This window comes from Coenobita brevimanus, chromosome 21 (genome assembly GCF_032717465.1).
Source record: "Coenobita brevimanus isolate Jiangsu-jjx chromosome 21, ASM3271746v2, whole genome shotgun sequence".
Lineage (NCBI taxonomy): Eukaryota > Metazoa > Arthropoda > Malacostraca > Decapoda > Coenobitidae > Coenobita > Coenobita brevimanus.
Window position 1 is genome coordinate 28072850 of NC_136974.1, and position 20339 is coordinate 28093188.

General features: G+C 41.5%; 1 protein-coding gene across 2 annotated transcripts in view; it reads left to right on the top strand.

Moving 5' to 3' along the window:
* The window catches only part of RIC-3 (RIC3 acetylcholine receptor chaperone), a 488355-nt gene that overhangs the window by 383935 nt on the left and 84081 nt on the right, over positions 1-20339 (top strand). For both annotated transcript variants that reach the window (XM_080266705.1, XM_080266706.1), the window contains 2 exons: positions 10998-11111; positions 13001-15613. In XM_080266705.1, coding sequence (XP_080122831.1) covers positions 10998-11111; positions 13001-15613 — 2727 coding nt within the window. The remainder of the gene's footprint in view (positions 1-10997; positions 11112-13000; positions 15614-20339) is intronic.

Genomic DNA, 20339 nt, shown 5'->3' on the forward strand with positions numbered 1-20339 from the left:
ATTCAGCTAGGCCACCACACAGAACACTCCTAGTCACACTAGACATTAGCAAAGCTTTTGATGCCATCCCCCGCCACAACATCACAAACAAAATACTCAACACAAACATGCACAATAACACAAAAAGATAGCTGGCAAACTACGTAGCTGGCAGATGTGCACACGTAACATTTGCCGGTCAGTCTTCTAACATCAGAAACTTCACAAACGGCATCCCCCAAGGATCTGTTTTGTCCCCTACACTCTTTAACCTATACATGCACGACGTACCCACACCCCACACACCACAGATACACATAGCTTCCTATGCAGATGATATAACACTTACATGTACGCACCAAAATGCAAACACAGCTGCACACATCATTCAACCTTACCTCAACACACTACAGGAATGGTTCACCACAAACAGGCTCAAAATTGCCCCAGCCAAATCTACACTGACTCTTCTCACAAACTGGACAGCAGAACACAGTCACATCCCACACCTCACCATAAACAACACTCCCCTACCACACACACACACACCCATAATCCTTGGTGTAACATACAATACATCAGTGTCATTTAAACAACACATCACAAACATTAAAAATAAAATAACACCAAGACTCAATGCTTTGAGGTCACTTGCCCATACAACATTCGGACACAACAAAGAAACCACCACCACAGTATACAAACAATACATACGTTCAGTGATGAATTATGCAAGCCCTGCCTGGGCTTCTAACCTCACCAAAACACACTACAGTACAACACTGTACAGACCATACAGAACAAGGCCCAAAAAATAATCACAGGCTGCACAGCTACTACACCCACAGACCACCTACATCAAGAAACCAAAGTCCTCAAAGTCAAGGATCACCTAGACATGAGAGGCACCCAGTTTCTTGCTGCAGCCTCCACAAACCTACAACATCCACTATATTACATGGCAGCACATCCACCCACACCAAGGAACATCAGAACAACACCCAGCACACGATACCATACACAAATACTGTCATCTCTCCCCCCTCCCCCACATCAGACAAGCTTCCAGAAGCATATCCACACTCAGATCACTCACCACTCCATTCAGTCACTTAAAGACAACACACAGCTGCATGCATGGCCTCCTGACATCCACCCTTCTGAATCCTATCTTCCTCGTGAGGACAGGGTCCACCTGGCCAGGCTGAGATGTGGTCACCATCCAGCCCTCTTAAGCTACCAGAAGAGGCTGGATAACTCCGTCGTTGATGCCTGTCCAGGATGCAACACAACACCCAATACTGTTAAGCACATTATAGAAGACAGCATTGCACACAATCACCTATGCCAACAACACAACATACACTCTTTGAGAGCTCTGTGGGAAAGTCCGGTCTCGGACATGGCCTTCCTAAGGGACTCAGGGCTGTTCGGCCAGACTGCCTAGGGAACAACAACTACTACTACTACATGTCTTTTATTTACCTTATTGTGGTGAATGTAGCAAAAGTGGTCAGGCAGTTTGGACTGCTTCTGGCTTTATCGGACTTTTTCCGATATATAGGAATTTAGTCCGGTAGCTCCTCGAGTCCGATAAAAGCGAATTCCAGTCAATTGATGTCCGTTATATTGAGGTTTTACTGTAGGGTAAAATTTTGGATTTTTACATTTTTTTGCTAAAACTTTACTAAGTTTGTTTTGCTATCCTGTATTAATGTTGCCTTTTAATATGAATATACCTACTCGACACATTTGTTGGATTTTTTCTTCCCAGAAAAACCATTCCTTCAGGTAGTGAATCGTAGACTTATTGTTCATATTACTCTTATATGCCTCAATTTTACAATTGCCTTTGTGAGGAAGAAATACATATGACATACTTTTTTTATGTTAACTTTACTTATTTACAGCTGGGGTTATTTGGTCAGTGTTCCTTTTATTCATATTAGTTTTGTATGGTTGATATGATGTAAGCTCAGCTATCCAATTTTTTTTTCACAGTGATATTGCTATAATTTGTAGTAATTAAATGAATGAATTACAGCAGCTGGTTTGCTCATTCCTGACACTGGGAGGTAGCTGTTCTGTAGATGTTAAGCCACATTCATTCATCATATGTCTGGCAGTATAATGAGTTAAATAAACTGAGACCTATGAAAATCAACTACAGTACTTCACATCAAGTGTAAAAGATTTTTTTTTTTTTTCATTTTTTTTGCCCAAATGAATCCACTTGATTTTTTTATTACACTGGGCCACAGAGAATGTGATGAACCACTTATGTATAAATCAATCTGTACCATATATTTTGGAATGCAGCAACTTCCAAAAGTTAAGTGTTTTTAGGTTGGACCAAAATGTATCTATATTTTATGCAGTCAGAGACCAGAAATATGGCTATCAGGTGGAAGAGAGCATGCTACGAAAAATGGGTATGCATATTTCCAAGTGAACACTGGTAGAAAAAGTGCAGGAAATTCAATTTTAAATCATCCTCTGCTAAGGTATGTAACAGTTAGAGCCATGTCCTTTGTTGAGATAAGTTGCAACTTAGTGATTAATGCAATTCAGCCTGATGTGACCCCAAAAGGTCTACTTTTGACTGGTGGGTGGGGTCTATTGCTCAAGGAATGCTGCTCAGAGAAATGCAGCTACTCACTGTCACCTTTGTGAGTGGACTTAGTACATAGGCTAGCCCTAGGTCTTTATACAGTACGCCTATGTTCCAATATTGGATTGTCTGATGGATGGGTGGAACAACATTATTTATTATTATTATTATTATTATTATGATCATTATTAATTATTATTATTATTATCATAATTATTATAAATATTATTATTGTTATTGGGGAGAGTGGAATGAAGTGCTTGCTGGAGATATGTAAGAAGGCATGGGTTGAGTGAAACTGTGCTAGCAGAGTGGAAAAATACTGTTGTTGTACCCCTGTACCAAAATAAAGGTGAGCAAAGTGAGTGCAAGAATTATTGTGACGTAAGTTTATTGAATGTTGTAGGGAAGGTACATGGAAAAATTATTTTAAAAAAAGTAAGAGATATATCAGAAGTCCTAGTGAGTGATGAACAGGGCAGCTTTAGGGGTGGCAGAGAATGTGTGGATCAAATATTTGCAGTGAGACGGACAGTGGAGAAGGCTCGTGAGAAGGACTACAGGGTGTTTATGGCATTTATGGATCTAGAAAATGCATACGGCAAAGTAGACAGAAAAGGACTGTGGAAGATTTTGTGCATGTACGGCAGAGATGGTAAGCTACAGTACTAGGTGCTGTCGGTAGTTTCTATGATGGCAGTGAGGCATGGGTAAGGGTAAATGGGCATCTATGTGAATGGTTCACAATCAGTGTTGGTGTGTGACGAGGTTATGTGATGTCCCCATGGTTGTTCAATATATATATATATATGCAGTATATATATATATATATATATATATATATATATATATATACACACACACACATATATGGATGTGATGACGAGAGAAAGAAAAACTCTAGTAATGGAGAGGGGGATGCCGTTGGTAATGAATGGTGATGGATCGAATATCTCAAAATTGCTGTATGCTGATGATGCAGAGCTACTTGCAAATACCGGACAAGAGCTTGGTAGAATAGTGCAGAGTTTTGCTGATGTCTGTGAGCGTCGTGCCTTGAGAGTAAATGTAGAAAAGAGTAAAGTGACGGTAATTGAGAGAGAAGGTGACTCCCAGTGTGATGTTACAGCGAACGGAGAGAGACTGGGATTGGTGAGAGAGTTCAAATACCTGGATACAGTAGTAGGAAAGAGAGGAAAATTTGCAAACGAAGTGGAAAGTAGAGTGACACAAGGAAGGAAGGTAGCTGGTGCTATGAGGGCCTTGATAAGAAACAGAGGCTAGAGTGTTGCAGCTGCATGAGGCCTACATAAAAGAGTGTTAGTGCCAACTTTAACAAATGGATATGAGACTATCATGTGGCATGAAAATGAAAAGTCAAGAGTGAGAGCAGCAGAGATGGGACTGTTGAGGAATGTATGTGGAGTACAGAGAGTGGATAGGACATGAAATAATGTGATTTATGAAAGATGCAGAGTGAGGAAGTCTTGGACACCAGAATTGAAGAGATGGTATGGTCAAAATGGAGAGAATGGATAGCAACAGTGTGGTGAAAAACATAATTATGTCTGAGCAAATTTGTAGGAGGGAGAAAGTGGGGTAGGGTAAGGAGAAGGTAGAGGGATATGGTGGATGAGTGTTTGAAGAAGAGAGGTACGGAAGTTGGTGAGGCTAGGGGACTGACAAGAGATCGAGCTGGCTGGATGAATGTTGTTGATCAGGGATATGGCACGCCTTTCAGATTGGGTCAAGGATTGTGTGGGTAAAGTTGAAAGTTGGAATACAAATGTGGGCAATTGTGTGTGTGTATGCGCCAACACAAGATCGTGCTAGAAGAGTGAGAGAAGAGTTCTAGACAAATGTAGAAGTGTGCATGGAAAAGTTTGGAAGGAATGAGAGAGTGTTTTTGATTGGTGATATGAATGGTAAAGTTGGGAATGTGAAGGTGGATGGAATAGTTGGTGAGTGGGGTGTGCCTGCTGAGATAGATGAGAATGGGAGTGCGTTAGTGGACATTTGTGCTGGGAGTGGGTTGGTGATAGCCAATACCCTTTTCAGGCATAAAATGATCCACAGGTATACATGGCGAGCGATGAGAGGGGTGGGTGGTGAACTGAATGAAAGGAAGGCAATGATTGATTATGTGTGTGTGGATGAAAGGATGCGAAGATGTGTAATGGATGCAAGAGCTCATAGAGGTTGGGGGAGTGGACTTTCTGACCACTACTTGGTGGTGGCCAGAATTAGAATTCAAGTAAGATGGAGGAATAAAAGAAGGGAAAGATGAGAGGAAAGAGTAGTTGCAAGGAGAGTGGAAAAGTTACAAGTGGATGAAAAAAAGGCAGTGTATAAGACAGAAGTGGAGGAACGATTGGGCAAATACGAATTGGAGCAGATGGGAGATGTGGAAGGTGTGTGTAGGATTTTTACAGAAGAAATGTGCGCAGCATGTGATGTGGTGTGTGGAAGGAAGAGAAGACGGAGGGAGGTGCAAGGAACAGCGTGGTGGACTGAGGAGGTGAGACAGGCTGTGGCACAAAAGGAGAAAGCATACAATGAATGGATGAGAAATAGGGGCGTGGAAGAAGTTGAGAGGCAGAAGAGAGAGTTATATGTAGAAAGAAAGAGAGAGGTGAAAAGATTAGTAAGAGAGAGTAAGAAGAGAGTGGATGAGGAATTTGGAAGGAATTTGAGTGTAAAGTGGAGGGACTGTAAGAAAATGTTCTGGAAAGAGGTGAAAAGAGTAAGACAGGGTGGAAGTGAAGTTAGCAGGGGAGTGAAAGATAAAAATGGTAGATTACTAGTGGAGAAGGGAGAAAAAGTGAGCAGATGGAACATAGAGGATGGAAGCAATGCGAGTATAAGTGGCTGGGGAATGGCTGGGAGAAGGAGGGAGGTGAGAAGACAGAAGAAATCAGTAGGATAGAAGTCGTGGAAGCAATGAAGAAAGTCAAAATGGGGAAAGCCCCAGGAATTGATGGAGTGTGTGGTGAAATGCTGAAGCATGGGGGAAAGATAGTAGTAGAATGAATGTGGAAGATGTGCAGATTGGCCTGGGAGAAAGGTGGAGTCCCAGAGGATTGGAAGTCAGGTATAATTATTCCCTTGTACAAAGGAAAAGGGGAAAAAGAAGTGTGTGGTAATCATAGGGGCATTTGTCTTCTTAGTATAATAGGAAAAGTGTATGGTAGGATACTTATTGACAGAGTTAGAGAAAGAACAGAGAAATTAGTTGGAGAAGAACAGGGAAGCTTTAGGAAGGGAAGAGGTTGTGTAGATCAGATATTCATTCTTAGATCTTTAGTGGAAAAGTTTCTAGAGAAGGGAAAGAAGTTGTATGCGGCTTTCATGGATTTGGAGAAAGCATATGACAGGGTGGATAGACATGGATTGTGGAAAGTGTTAAGAATATATGGAGTAGATGGGAAGTTGTTGAATCCTGTGAAGAGTATGTACGATGGTGCAAAGGCTGCAATGCATGTGGATGGTGAACTAAGTGAATTTTTCTCTTTGAAGGTTGGGTTGAAACAGGGATGTGTCATGTCTCCATGGTTGTTCAATCTGTACATGGATGGGGTAATAAAAGAGGTACAAGGTAGGGTAGTGGATGTTGGAGTGGCCCTGGTGAGAGAGGATAGTATTTGGAAACTCCCTGTAATGGTGTTTGCAGATGATACTGTGTTTTTGAGTGAAGACGAAGGGGAGCTGCAAGGCTTGGTGGATGAGTTTGGGAGAGTGTGTAAGAAACGGAATCTAAAGGTGAATGTAGGGAAGAGTAAAGTGATGGTCTTTGAGAGAGGTGAAGTCAGTGAATGTACAGCGAGGTTGGATGGTGAGGAATCGGAAAATGTGAGTATGTTTAAGTACTTGGGTAGTGTGATGAGTAAGGATGGAGGTTTGGAGGGTGAAGTGCGTGAAAGGGTACAGCAAGGAAGAAAGGTTGCTGGTTCTTTGAAAGCAGTGATAAGAAACAGGGAAGTGAGCATGGAAGTGAAAAAGTTACTACACGACAGTATTGTGATACCAACTCTAACGTACGGAAGTGAAGCTTGGATGTTGTTGGAAGGACACAAGTCAAGAGTGAGAGCAGTGGAAATGAGTTATTTAAGAGGAGCCTGTGGAGTCACATGGAGAGACAGGCTGACGAATGAGGATATAAAGGAACGTTGTGGTGTGGATGTGGATATGATAGGGAGCGTTATGAGGAACACACTGAGGTGGTTTGGCCATGTGGAGAGGATGGAGGGTGAAAGACTGACGAAGAGAGTGTATGTGAGTGAGGTGGAGGGAGGAAGAGGGAAGGGGAGGCCGAGGATGAGATGGAGGGATGGGGTGGAGAGGTATATGAGAGATGGGGGTGTGAGTTGGGAGCAGGACAGTGAGATGGCGGGGGACAGGGCAATTTGGAGGTGATTTGTTTGTGGCCACCCCAAACGGGATTGAGGCGTCTGGCAATAGATAGATTTCAGATTGAGTCTCTTGGATACATTTATGTGAAACTACAGAATGTGGCATATCAGACAGAGCCAGGATTCTGGGGGCTGAATGGATGGGTGGCCCATTGGAGTGGGCAAACTTAGGCTGTCTGGACATTGCTACTCCTCACCCTGCCCTAGGGTGGGAAAGGAGATCCGGATGATGATGATGATGATGACAGTGATGATGATGATGATGGTGGTGATGATGATGATGTTATTATTATTATTATTGTTGTTGTTGTTGTTGTTATTATTATTATTATTGTTATTATTATTATTATTATTATTATTAGTATTATTATTGTTATTATTATTATTATTATTAAATATGCTGTTTTATACTGCTCTTCTATATTACCTGTAGCACTAGTGAGATGTTTAATTAATTTGTGGCTTAATCCTCCATCTTAGCATGTCTATTCATTTGGACTGTTTTCCACCAGTTGCAAATACTCCTTCCCACATCAGTTGCAAATACTCCTTCCCACATCTAAACAGCAATGTATATCTTTCCCTTATATTATGATATTCACTGTGCTTGATATTGACAGATGACTTTTCTTCCTTCAGTTCCATGTTGACTCCTTCAGTCAGTTGACATCTTTTTTATTTTAATCAGGCAATTGCCAGATATTTTAATTTAGCTTAAGGATTATTTCTTATTGTGAAGGAGTTGATGAAGGCTGTATCTAACCCCAGCAATTTAAAGTTTTCCAGATCAGAAAAAAGTTGTCTGGTGATGGGAATAAAATGTAAAATACTGTATGTCAGCAGATTTTGAAGGAGGCAGCATCATGTTGCTTTATATTATTAAGGTTTTTTTAAGTTTGAATTTTGTTCATTGCAGTTTTACTTTCATATTATATTTTTATTATTTTTCTTGGTTGCTGTGTATCTATCTATTCCCAGATGTCTTAATCCTATAAGGGTTGGCCACAAACAAGAAGCCTCCCTCTCACCCTGTCCACCACCATTTCACTGCCCTCCCCCCAGCTCACACCCCCTTCTCTCATATACCTCTCCGCTCCATCCCTCCATCTCATCCTCGGCCTTCCCCTCCCTCTACCCCCTTCCACCCCACTCATATACACTCTGCTCGTTAGTCTCTTGTCCTCCATCCTGTCCACGTGGTCAAACCACCTCATTGTATATCTCGTAATGTTTTCTATCACATCCACATCCACATCACAGTGCTTCACTTCCTCATTTTTCAGTCTGTCTCTCCATGTAACTCCACATGCTTCTCTCAGTTAACCCATTTTCACTTCTCTCACCCTTGACTTGTGACCTTCCAACAAAGTCCAAGCTTCCCTTCCAGACTTTAGAATTGAAATGACAGTACTGTCATGCAGTGACTTTTTTACTTCCATGCTCATTTCCCTATTTCTCGTCACTACTTTCAAAGAACCAGCAACCATTCTTCCTTGTTGTACCCTTTCAAGGTAGTCATTGTTGGGATGTATCATCTGGCAGTATTTGCAATACAGTACTCATTCATATTATGTATAAAGGCTCCAACATGGTTGCATGCGTTGGCCTTGGTCACCTAATGATGGCTTTCCATGCAGCTCGATCTCTGGCACCCTCCCTCTTCAGTCCCTAATCCCTGAGTTCATACTCTGTGACTTCATAACGTACTGTTACTGTTATGAGTTTATGTAATTTTGTTTATTGCCAAAACCTTGTTGTAGTGAGAGAAGTTTATGGTCTGCAGTACTGTTTTTTGTACATGGTGTACATGTGGAAGCTAGATTCATTTAAATCTGTCATCTCTAATTTGCTGTTTTTTTAGAAATTCTACTGCCTTCAGTGCATGGTGATTATTAGCAAATCATGTGATAATTTACTATATACACCTTTGATGAAAATATTCAGTCACTTATCTTCTGATGCTGTTTAACCTTTTAATTCTTGTAATACAGTACAAAGTATGGATTCAATTTCTTCCCAGACATTCCCTTAACTGTCTTCAAAAAAGATGTGCAAAATTAGTATGTTTCATAATACCCAGTATTTATTCTCCCTGTTCAATCTATCTTTCAGTCTGATACAGCCGTACAGTCCTACTCCCAGCAGAGTGAATAATATAATTAGTCAATACGCTGTGTAAAGTGGAGGGAATGTAAGAAAATGTTCTGGAAAGAGGTGAAGAGAATTAGACAGGGTGGCAGTGAAGTTAGTCGGGGAGTGAAAGGTGAAAATGGTAGATTACTAGTGGAGAAGGGAGAAAAGTGAGCAGATGGAGAGAATGCTTTAATGAATTGTTGAACATAGAGAATGAAAGTAATGTGAGTATAAGTGGCTGGGGAATGGCTGGGAGAAGGAGGGAGGTAAGAAGAGAGGAGGAATTCAGTAGGATGGAAGTTGTAGAAGCAATGAAAAAAGTCAAAATGGGGAAAGCCCCAGGAATTGATGGAATGTGTGGTGAAATGCTGTAGCACGGGGGGGAGAAAGTAGTATGGATGTGGAAGATGTGCAGGTTGGCCTGGGAGCAAGGTAGAGTCCTGGAGGATTGAAAGTCTGGTGTAATTATTCCCTTGTACAAAGGAAAAGGGGCATTTGTCTTCTTAGTGTATTAGGAAATGTGTATGGTAGGATACTTATTGACAGTTAGGGAAATAACAGAGGAGAAGAACAGGGAGGTTTTAGGAAGGAAACAGGTTGTGTAGATTAGATATTCATTCTTAAATCCTTAGTGGAAAAGTTTCTAAAGAAGGGACGGAAGTTGTATGCAACCTTCATGGATTTGGGGAAAGCATATGACAGGGTGGATAGACAAGGATTGTGGAAAGTAGAATATATGGAGTAGATGGGAAGTTGTTGAATGCTGTGAAGAGTATGTATGAGGGGGCTAAGGCTGCAATGTGTGTGGATAGTGAACTGAGTGATTTTTTCTTTTTGAAGGTTGGGTTGAAATAGGGATGTGTCATGTCTCCATGGTTGTTCAGTCTGTATATGGATGGGGTTATAAAAGAGATACAAGGTAGGGCAGTGGATGTTGGAGTGGCCCTAATGAGAGAGGGCAGTGTTTGGAAACTCCCTGTACTGTTGTTTGCGGATGATACTGTGTTGTTAAATGAGGACAAAAGGGAGCTGCAAGGCTTGGTGGATGAGTTAGGGAGAGTGTGTAAGAAAGGGAATCTAAAGGTGAATGTAGGGAAGAGTAAAGTTATGGTCTTCCAGAGAAGTGAAGTCAGTGAATGTATAGTGAGGTTGGATGGCGAGGAAATAGAAAATGTGAGTACATTTAAGTACTTGGGTAGTGTGATGAGTAAGGATGGAAGTTTGGAGGGTGAAGTGCTTGAAAGGGTACAACAAGGTCGAAAAGTTGCTGGTTCCTTGAAAGCAGTGATAAGAAACATGGAAGTGAACATGGAAGTGAAAAAGTTACTACATGACAGTATTGTGATACCAACTCTAACGTATGGATGCGAAGCTTGAACCTTGTTGGAGGGACACTAGTCAAGAGTGAGAGGAGTGGTACTGGGTTATTTGAGAGAAACATGTGGAGTCACATGGAGAGACAGACTGACTAATTAGGATGTGAAGGAGCATTGTGGTGTGGGTGTGGATGTGATTGGAAGCATCAGGAGAAACACAATGAGGTGGTTTGGCCATGTGGAGAGGATGGAGAGTGAGAGACTGGCGAGGAGAGTGTGTGTGAATGAGGTGGAGGGGGAGAGGGGGAGGGGGAGGCCAAGGATGAGATGGAGGGATGGAGTGGAGAGGTATATGAGGAAGGGGGATGTGAGCTGGGAGCAGGGCAGTGAAACGACGGGGGACAGGGCGACATGGAGGCGATTTGTTTGTGGCCACCCCGTATGGGATTAAGGTGTCTGGCAATTGATAGATAGATAAAATACACTGTGTACAGTACAGTATTAAACTCCATCCCAGTAACACTGCATGTCATCCTCACTTTACACCAGGAAGAGGTCGGCGAACTTGGAAGTGATGATGGGAGCAGCGAGGGTCCCACTGCCACCCTCAGTGAAGACACGTCCCTCCCCACCTCCCTCCGCAGACACCTGCAAGAGTTACAGGTGATGACGACTTCTGTAATCTTATGAATTATGCTGTCATCATGATCATTGTCTGCATTGTTAGTATTATCATCACCACCACCATACAGTAATTGCTATTGTCATCATCATTGCTGTCACCATTGCTATCATTGTTTTCGTCTTCTTCTTCCCTTTTCCCACTAATAAAAGGGGTGGCTATGATCCAGAAATACGAAAGGAAAATATGCAAGTAGGATGACCATGGATCCTAAAACACCATTTAGTGGCAGGAAATAGCATTGTACATGGATATGGTGGCATCTTAAGGTTATGATCAGTTTACAGGATGTATAAATCTACATTTTTCTGGTAACTACTTGTGAGGCTGTGTTAGTGGAAGCTGAGATTTAAACAAAGTGCTGTTCATTTATGACTAAGATGATGGATATTGCAGTTACCTGAATTTTAATCAGTCCCTTTTTAGAGAACCTCTGCATATTATTGTGAATATAGTACAGTGGTACATATTGCATTAGGAAGTGAAGCTTAATTTTTTCCACCAGTTTCATTCTACAGGCCTGGAAATTTGAAATGTAATGCATGCAGAATGCTTAAAATACTGTATTACCTATTATATACTCTTCAGGGGGTTACTGTGTTAATTCCAGACAAAAATTAATAGATATGATAATGATTTCTTCATAATTCACAGCATACCTGAAGATGACCAAGGAGGAGACTCTGTGTCATTGTGAGAGTTTTATTTTTCTTGCTTTTATTATACATCAGTGTGATTTATTTTTTTCTCATGTATGGTACTTGCCACCTGATCATGCAAGACCAAGGACTGTATTCTTGTGAGCTTTGGAGGCTTTCTACCATCTGTTCCTTATTAACTTATTTTGCATATTGCATCTGCCATAATTTTTGCCGTATTATACACACTTTTACCCAAATGTTTTGCTTTAAAAAAATCACCCTGCACATTATAACACGAAGGTCATGGTTTGGGATAGGCCTACAGGTTGAGGTGACTGGTACCCGCAAAATCCTGTTCTCCAGAATGGTGAAAATAACGTAATGTGAGAGCCAAGACTACCAACAGTCAAGAGCAAATCGCTCAGTGGCCTTACTAATTACTAGTTCAGGTTTCAGTGCTGTAGACCACTTTGAGTGTGCTTTATCATAATTGCATCGTAAGTAAATGGCATACCGTATTAAGCATTCTGTGGGTTAGATATCCACATGCATGAGCAACTGCATCACATCAAATGCATTGGTAATTGTAAACAAAAGTCAGTTGATTGCTGTAAGCATACACAAAATAAATATTTGTAAACAAAAGGCAGCTGATTGCTGTTAGCATACAGAAAGTGACGGTGAAAGATTTGTACTGTATGGTCAACTATTTCCACTTTAATGAATAATTTTATGCAAAATTATTTCCCATCACAACTTACTGGTCGATGTTGAATATGAATAATTGGTAAATTAAATTGAGTATTTTTTTTTTCCAGAAGTCCTCTTGCCAAATCATGGGTGTACATCGTATGTCAGTGTGCATTATGTGGCAGGAAATATGGTAATTTACGACTTTTCATTACTAACAATTTATTGCTCACATAGCATAGAAGACCATATTGATGTCCTGGTAAGGAAGTGGTGCTATAGAGTCTCCTTAACCTCTTGAATCTGGTGTTTATTCCTGTTACCATCAAAGATTTTATTCAACTCAGGGAAGTCATCTTGGGGTAAGGGATCAGTGATGGCTGTATTTGATGTCTCCAGTATTTAAAGTCTCCCCTAAACTGAATAAAATTATTTGATGGTGCACAAGAATAAGATATGAAAGTTGTCCCTGGTTGAAGGGGTAATTCAGTGAGAATACGGCCTCAGATTCTTTACTATCATTTGATTGATCAACCCAGGTAGAGCAGTTGTCCAGTCTGTCAGAAGGACTGCTTGGAGAGGTGGCTCAGCTGGAGAAACTCAAGGCAGCACAGCACACTGGAGAGTCAACTTCTGAGGAAGAGCTAGAGGACGAGGAAGAAATCTCAGGTGCGCTTGATTCCTCAGCTGCACCAAATTCTGCCCCACCCGCCCTTGCATTGCCCTCTACTGCTGTGCCTGCCTCCACCACTGCCCCAAATGCCATCGCTCCAACATTTGGAAAGGCACCAGTGGAGAGTGCGAAAGAGGGTGCAGAGAAGTTAGATGTTGCTAAGGTACAGGAGAGCAAGCAAGGTCCAACAGGAGGACAGGTCGATGTTTCTGCTCTCCAAGAAGCTCTGAAGGAAGCTGAGCAGATAGCAGACCAGATGCACCAGATTGAACAAAAGAAACAGGGAGCACTAAAGGAATTGGAGAAAGAAAAAGTAAAAATCTCTGGCACCAAAGAGGTGGCTTTTAAATTGCCATCTGAGTCACAGACTAGCAGTGGGGATGCTGAAGTATCATCAGAGGCTACAGAGACAGGTGCAGATATTTCAGACTTTGCTTCTTTTGCTGAAGAGGATAAGGAAAAGAAAGGTGGGGCAGGGAAGGATGCTGAAAACTTAAGTAAAGTTCCTGCAGGTGGAGCAGAGGCAGAGACCGAGGGGTTAAGCAAAGGTCAGGGAACACAAACCTCCCTGCCAACCCAGAGTATCTCTAGTACTGAACACAGCACTCAGACTGAAGCAGAGAAGGCCCTGGCAGTGGTTGGTCTTGATACATCCTTCCGCCATGATAAGAATGGCACAGAAACACGAGGAGGCACCAGCAGCCCCTTGCCACCTCAGGAGGTTCCAGAAATTCTGTTGGATGCCTTACTGCCCTCAGAAACACAGTTACTAGTGAAGGATGCCAAGACGACTGGAGAAACGCCAGAGAATGTTGAAATTGGTGGAAGTGAAGCAGGACCTGTACCTTGTGTTGTCACTAGTCATGTCAGTCTTGCCTTTGTAGGCCTTGAGCAGTGTAATGATCCATCTACTTCTCTTACTAACTCAGCACACATGATAATCAGTCCCTCCAAGACTCCTACATCCACTGGGGACTTCCACCAGCCACCAGCTCCTCCAGACATGGAGGAACTAGAACGAGACGATCCGACCCCCACACCACAGGTTGAGCCTGAGGATTCGAATATTATGTCTGCCCCATTGTGTTTGTCTCCTGGCCCTGTTGTCAGTACTATTACCCCAGATCAGTTCACAAGAGAACGCACTCCAGAAAAACTTGCACAACCACCAAATGAACCCAAGGAACCCAAAGATCTTGTGTTGGCACCAGCACCAATATGCCTCCCATCAACTCAGGTCTCCACTGTCACTCCTGACCAGTTTACATCTGAGGCAGCTACGGGTGCCATAAGTAAGCCTAGAAAGGAAAATACCAAACCTGATGACATGGATCATGTTTCTGCCCCTCTGAATCTCCCAGCAACAGAAGTTTCCACAATTACCCCTGACCAGTTCACATCTGAACCAGAGAAAGAAAATCTAATTAAACCTAAAAAGGAATCCTTCATTCACAAGGAAGGAAGTAAGCCCAAAAAGGAAGATACCAAACCTGATGACATGGATCATGTTTCTGCTCCTCTGAGGCTCCCAGCAACAGAAGTTTCCACAATTACCTCTGACCAGTTCACATCTGAACCAGAGAAAGAAAATCTGATCAAACCTAAAAGGGAACTGATCATTGACAATGAAGGAAGTCAACCTAGAAAGGAAAATACCAAACCTGATGACGTGGATCATGTTTCTGCCCCACTGAGGCTCCCAACAACAGAGGTTTCCACAATTGCCCCTGACCAGTTCACATCTGAACCAGAGAAAGAAAATCTGATTAAACCTAAAAAGGAACCCATCACTGACAAGGAAGGAAGAGAAATTGTATCTGCCCCACTGTTCCCTGGAGCACAATCAGTTGTATCTACCATCACCCCAGACCAGTTTACATCTGAGGCAGCTACACCTCCTAAAACCAAAGAGGATAAGGCTGAAGCTTCAGGTCTGGTCAATGGTGAGAGAGCAGGTGCGATTGAAGCTGGTACTAAAGGAAAGACATTGTTACCAAGTGGTCCGGATGAACCCCGTCCCAGTAGTCCCATCCCACCCTGTCTGCCTGGTGATGAGAAGACTGATAGTGCACCAGTGCCTAACAGAGAAGCTCTGGAGAAAGTAGCAGAGGCAGTGGTAGCAGCAACAACACAGGCTGCCCTTGACCAGCTGGCCAGTAAGGATGCCCCATCACCCTCACCCTCTTCTGCCGATGACTCCTCTGTTGCCACAACTGTCATTGGGGTGAGCGATGCAGAAGATGACAAGGCTGCAAGCACAAGTAAGAAGGCACTACCAACACCTTCCACAGATAAAACATCACAGGAGAAAGTAGAGGCAGCACTAGCAGAAGCAGTAAAAGAGGATGATGTAGAGGAGGAAGATGAGGAGGAGGAAGAGGAAAAGGTGGTGGTTAGGAAAATAGTGAGAAAAGTAGCACCATCTTCTCAAGCAGCCACCCCTACCAAGACCACAACCACAGCTAAAACTGCCACCACGGTTAGCCCACAGTTCCAGTGCTTTGTGTGGCTGGCCAGAACTCACACACTAAACCCCTGAGGCATCTTTGTTTACTCTGGAGGTTTTCCTCTTACCAGCAACTGCCATTAACCCACTTTTTTTTTTGTTCTGCCTGGGTGCAAGTGTTACAGTAGAGCAACAAAAAATTTTATTTAATATTTCATGTCTTTTCTTTAAATGTTTTTTAGCATCTTTACTACCAATTACTATACTTGTCAAAGTGAGCCTTAGATATTTACTCATAAAATGGGTCACAATAAGAGTTCTCTCTTAAACTTGTGCCATACTTTCATGCTGCAGATCAGCGCACTGACTTTACAGTACAGTTGTACAGTGCATTATGTGGCCAGAAATATGGTATTCTGTCATACATGATCCTTGCTGAAAAATGCAACCTTCAGGAACATATTTACTGCATTGATGGAGGGTCAGCTGTATTTTTTTTTCTGGATGGGCCTGTATATTGTTTTCAGTATTAATACAAGCAGCATTCCCATCCCATACATTGGTATAAAAACTTAGAGTAGAGCATTAATTGTGGCCTATATTTACAGGAATAAAATAATGATATTTCCAGTACTTCAGTTCATACTGGTGATCTTTTAGTAATAATAACTAAAAATGTTGCTCTGCTGCTTAGGTTGCAACTTGCCTTGCTGGGCTGGGTGTAAGTGGGCAAGGGGAAGATCTATGATTAATCTCATATTTCTTGTCCCCTGTCCCCTGGTTAACTTGTACTTACAAAATAGTTATAATAATCCCTTTACTACCACTCAGGATTCTGGGGAATTGAATGATGTGTGAATGAGTTTGTCTGGCCTGTATCCTTTAGCATGCTATAGTTATTCCACTTTTGTACTTTTTTTTTTTTCTTCTTTGTCTTTCCTCCCCAGTCTTACCCAATACTATATTTACGTGAGAAACAGGCCAGAAGAATGATGATGATGAATGATGACTATGAGAGGTCCCCCTGAGGTAAAAACCATGTGACAGTAGTGAGAATGAAATGTAACTGATGTCATCATATTGATGGGGTTAATGGAGATCATCTCAAACCCCTTCACTGTGAGAGGTCTTCCCAAAATTGAATGAAATCACCTGACAGTAGTATAAATAAAACTTTGAGATATTATTGTAGTAAAGGGGTTTAACTTGTTGTGTTCCCAGTAATTATGATGTATGTTATGGGGAGGCATGGTTAAGCTTGATTTTGTTTTCTTCTCCCAACTTTTCTTGCTTCCTAGAAAATTAAGCTGGAATTGCATTCTTTGTGATATTCCCGTTCAGTTCAGTCAGGTACTTATAATATATTGCTTTTTGTCATCAAAAAGGATTACTTACACAGAAAAAAAAAAAAGTATCTGAACTGCTGGATACCAAACTGTGGTTTTTTTAATCAGCTTTGTGACATTTTTCATATTGGCCTGGTTGTCAAATATGGATGAGAGGTACCTCTCAATATAATTTTATAAAAGTACAGCTTGTCCTTTTGGTATTTATCACAAAGAACCATATACTGATATATTTTTTTATATATCTGCAGATATAAAGGGAAATGTTCACATTTTCATTTATGAAGTAATGCTTTAAAATAGGCCAAGTGTTCAGATACATTTTTGCTCGGAATTCAAATGAAAGCAGTAATTGATATCTACTCCCACCCCCCAGACAAAACCATGGGCCTGTAGGATATGTCTGTCACTTTCAGTTGTCTTCCTTGTCATCTCACTGTGAACTCACTCACACACTCATCCTCTCTTGGCATTTATTTCGCCTTGAAGAGAATGAGCGATTCATTGTCCATAGCTTTGTCAGCAGAGGGGTGACCAGTTATTGCTTTCAAGTGTACATGTGCCATTCATACTAGGTAAGCTGTCTATGTAACTACAATTTTTATAGGCATGGATTAAAAAGTAATTTTTTTTAACAGTGTAATGAAAGGTATGTGTTTTAACTGTTCCACCTGTTGCTAGTCTCAGTGACTTCACTGTGTGATATCAGTGGCACCATATGAATTCACACCAACTTTGATAGACTTCTCTTAGAGATATAGGAGGTTTTGGTGTAGAATTTTCTTATCTGAATTTCTGAAGGTGTTGTATCTCCATATTCTAACTTAGGCAGTGGTTGCTGCTTGTATGGGAGTTATGTACTGTTTTGTGCAGGATAGAGGAAAACTGACTGTTGAGTCATACCATGGTATTCTACCTAAAATTTCTTTACCCATTTAAGAACTTTTTTTTTTAACTCAATTCCTGCTGTTGCCGGGCAATTTCATTCAGTTCAGGAGAGACTTTCTGAAATGGATGGGTTAGATGAAGCCCTGATAAGCCACTTCAAATATGAGAGACCTTTCTGATGTTGAATAAAATTGTCTGGTTGCAGCAAGAATAAACTAAATAGGATGCCACCTTCAGTCAAAGGGTTGACCTCAAGCTAGTTTAATTCACATACAGTAATCCCTTGATTATCCAAAACAGTAGAGCCAAAGGCATGTCCTGGAAATGGCTCCATCCAGATAATGGACTTGGGCCCTTGTGTGTAAAAGGTTACTGCAGCACATCGTACCACACTTGTTTCTGTTGTTTAACAGTACTCTATCTGGTCATGTGGACCTATAAACCACAGCTAAGGAATTACTATGGTCAAGCAGACCCATCAACCATAGACAAGCATTCACCATTGGTTAAACTATCCAGCCAGACAGGGCAGCACCACCAGGCTATTCCTGACTGGCCAGGCAGAAACGTTTGCCCGACCATAATTTCCACCCGGACGCAAGCATATTATCTGGATATTATGAAAAAATGTATGAATAATGGTTCCGAACAGCCAGATCACAGCGTCCAGGTGATGGATTGTCCGGGTATTGGCTGTCCGGATAATCAGGAGATTACAGTATTGTACTGTAACTCAGTTATTTGCATGAAAAATATGTTTATCTCCCAGTACTGAAATTGGGATCACCTAATTAGATACAGAGGTACCTCCACCATACCAGCCACCTCTTGGGGTATCAGCTGTTTGGCCATGTTATTTTATGTGAGGTGGAGTAGAATTGGAGTACTTCTTTGGTAGCAGGGTCAGTGAAAGTGTGAAGAATACTTCCCCTCCCCAATATTCGAACATGTTTTTCTCTAGGATGTGACTCTGCATTTGGTTTTCCTCTTCTCTTGCCATGAAAATTTCTCCTGCCTGAAATCAGCCATTTTGACTGCAGCATTTTTCAGGTTGTTGTAATTTCAGACTTTGTTTCCATCGGTGTGTCTTCATATCAAAGTGATTGTTTAATCTTTATTGATTTTTTGTTTAGGGTAGAGTTAGTTTGGCAGTACCATGCTTTTACTTATTTAACAAATTGATATTAACGTGTCATTAACACATGTCATATTTAGTGAAACATTCTTAATTAGGGTCCTGTATAACAAGATGTTGTTAGTTAGAGTTTGTATAACAAAAGCATATTTTATATATATATATATTGTGGTAGGTGGGGGTGCTCACCATCCACTCATTTGATGTAGTGCTGTTGTCGGGTGTCTGCCCTTTCTTCTCCTCCATCCTTCTTTCCTTCCATTCTCTTCTGTCTTCCTTTACTTCATTCTTTCCTTTTCCTTCTGCCTACGGGTAACTTTACACTTCCTCTTCTGTCTTTCCTAAATTCTTTCCTCCTCCTCCTGCCTGTGGGTGACTCTACACTGAGTGACAAGCCAAATGGTTTCCTGTACACCAGGAAACCATTTACTATGTTGGGTGGTAACCATATAACCAAATTTTGGTGCCTGGTGGTTTAGTGAGTAATTATTGCGCTCCAATCGGATTGAGCCGGTGAAGGTTTATATCCAAGGGATGGTTGGGGTTGATTGCTCAGGTAATGCCACTCAGGGATGAGTGAGGCTGGTCACTCTCATCTTAAATGTCGGGACCAACTGCTTAGCCCCGGACTCCTACGTTTCTCATGGGGCAATGTAAGATTGGATGATGGATGGATGGATGGATGGATATATATATATATATATATATATATATATATATATATATATATATATATATATATATATATATATATATATATATATATTATATATATATATACATAATATATATATATACATAATATATATATATATATATATATATATATATATATATATATATATATATATATATTCAATCTATCTATCTATTGCCAGACGCCTCAATCCCGTTTGGGGTGGCCACAAACAAATCGCCTCCAAGTCGCCCTGTCCCCCGCCATTTCACTGCCCTGCTCCCAACTCACACCTCCCTCTCTCATATACCTCTCCACCCCATCTCTCCATCTCATCCTCGGCCTCCCCCTCCCTCTTCCACCCTCCACCTCACTCACATACACTCTCTTCGTCAGTCTTTCACCCTCCATCCTCTCCACATGGCCAAACCACCTCAGTGTGTTCCTCATAACGCTTCCTATCACATCCACATCCACACCACAACACTCCTTTATATCCTCATTCGTCAGCCTGTCTCTCCACGTGACTCCACAGGCTCCTCTTAAATAACTCATTTCCACTGCTCTCACTCTTGACTTGTGTCCTTCCAACAATGTCCAAGCTTCACTTCCGTACGTTAGAGTTGGTATCACAATACTGTCATGTAGTAACTTTTTCACTTCCATCCTCACTTCCCTGTTTCTTATCACTGCTTTCAAAGAACCAGCAACCTT